The sequence below is a fragment of the Sus scrofa genome, chromosome 2, assembly GCF_054392235.1.
Source record: "Sus scrofa isolate SSC_HxYL_T2T_F1_AM1 chromosome 2, Sscrofa_HxYL_maternal_Yorkshire_Landrace_v2.0, whole genome shotgun sequence".
Taxonomy (NCBI): Eukaryota; Metazoa; Chordata; class Mammalia; order Artiodactyla; family Suidae; genus Sus; species Sus scrofa.
Genome location: NC_139384.1, coordinates 14,826,565 through 14,828,232, shown reverse-complemented (window position 1 = coordinate 14,828,232; position 1,668 = coordinate 14,826,565). Strand labels below are relative to the sequence as shown.

The following is a 1,668-nucleotide window of genomic DNA, read 5'->3' as shown; positions in this document are numbered from 1 at the left end:
GCCTACGCCAGAGCCACAGCAACGTGGGATCTGAGCTGTGTCTGCGACCTACACCACAGCTCATGGCAATGCCGGATCCTTAACCCACTGAGCAAGGCCAGGGATCGAACCCGCAACCTCATGGTTCCTAGTCAGATTCATTAACCACTGAGCCATGACGGGAACTCCAAAGTTTAATATTTTTATCATAACTTCCTTGTATAGCAACAATGAGCAACATTCTTTGTTTCTTTCAATTTAACAATTTAACGGTTAGTGTGAAAATACGCTTTATTGATACACCCATTTTCCCCAAACACTCTCTTCATTGCCTCTTTGACATCTTTGTTCCTTAAACTGTAGATAATGGGATTCATCATGGGAATTATAATGGTGTAAAATATTGACACTATCATGTCATGATCCAAGGCATAGCTGGAACTTGGTCTCACATACGTGAAGAGGATGGTTCCATGGTAAATTGACACTCCAGTTAGGTGAGAGCCACACGTAGAGAAGACCTTTCTTCTCCCCTCAGCTGAATGCATCCTCAGAATGGCCAGCAGAATGAAGGCGTAGGAGATCAGGACGATCAGGATAGTGACAAGCTCAATAGAGCCCACAAAGTAGAAGAGGAGAAGCTGGTTTGTGTGAGTGTCAGAGCAAGAAATAGCCAGGAGAGGAGGGATGTCACAAAACACATGCTTAATTTCATTGGATGCACAGAAAGATAGAGTGAAAGTAGCCACGGTGTGCACGGAAGCATGCACGATGCCACCAACATAGGACGCAATGATGAGTGTCACGTAGACTCTGGGTGACATGGTCACCGCATACAGGAGGGGGTTGTAGATGGCTACATAGCGATCATATGCCATTGCGGCCAAGAGAAAGCATTCGGTGGTCCCAAAAGTAATAAAGAGAAACATCTGGGTTGCACACCCAAGGAATGAAATGACTTTATTTCTGGACATAAAATCTACTAACATGTTAGGGATAATTACTGAGGAAAAACTGGCATCCACGCAGGATAACACACTCAGAAAATAGTACATTGGGTTGTGCAGCTTAGAATCCCTAGTGACCAACATAGCTAGTCCTAAATTTCCCACCAGAGTAAACATGTATATTGCTAGAAACAGGCAGAATAAGAAGATCTGCAGTTCAAGCTTCTCTGTGAAGCCCTTCAGAACAAATGTTGTAACTTTAGTGGCATTCTTCATGTTGATACCTCACAGAACAAACTTGAAGGATATTCATAAAATTATAATTCATATTGTTATGACCAAAATGAGCAATGTTGTGACTTAGGGAAAGTGAAATATGGTCTCATATTTATTTCTTGGAAATGTGTAACTTCTCAGCAGCAGTTCCAGAGCAGTGACAAAAGTTGTTGCCATTCACTATGGAATCAAATGGAAGATTTGTTTTCACTCAACTGGGTCATGTCATTTCTAAAAACCGAGTCAAATGATTAATTTACCACTGAATTCTATTAGCTATTTTCCTATTAGGTCACATTCAAACACAAGGTGAACAGCTAAAAAAGATTCCTCATGCAATTATCACATTATGTCAAAAATAGAATACCTATTAAATTTTAAAATGTGCTAATAAAATTGAATACTTAAAATAGCTTCAAATCTAGAATGTGCTAAATAAGGTTTTATTTAATAGATTAATTATTTA

The 1,668-nt window shown here is 39.7% G+C and overlaps 1 protein-coding gene across 1 annotated transcript; it reads right to left on the bottom strand.

Annotated features, from left to right (window-relative positions):
* Positions 1-245: 245 nt before the first annotated feature.
* Positions 246-1,254, bottom strand: LOC110258888 (olfactory receptor 5T2-like). The gene has a single exon (XM_021082129.2). The coding sequence runs from the start codon at positions 1,200-1,202 to the stop codon at positions 246-248; it is 957 nt and encodes a 318-aa protein (XP_020937788.2). The 5' UTR covers positions 1,203-1,254.
* Between the last annotated feature and the right edge of the window lie 414 nt (positions 1,255-1,668).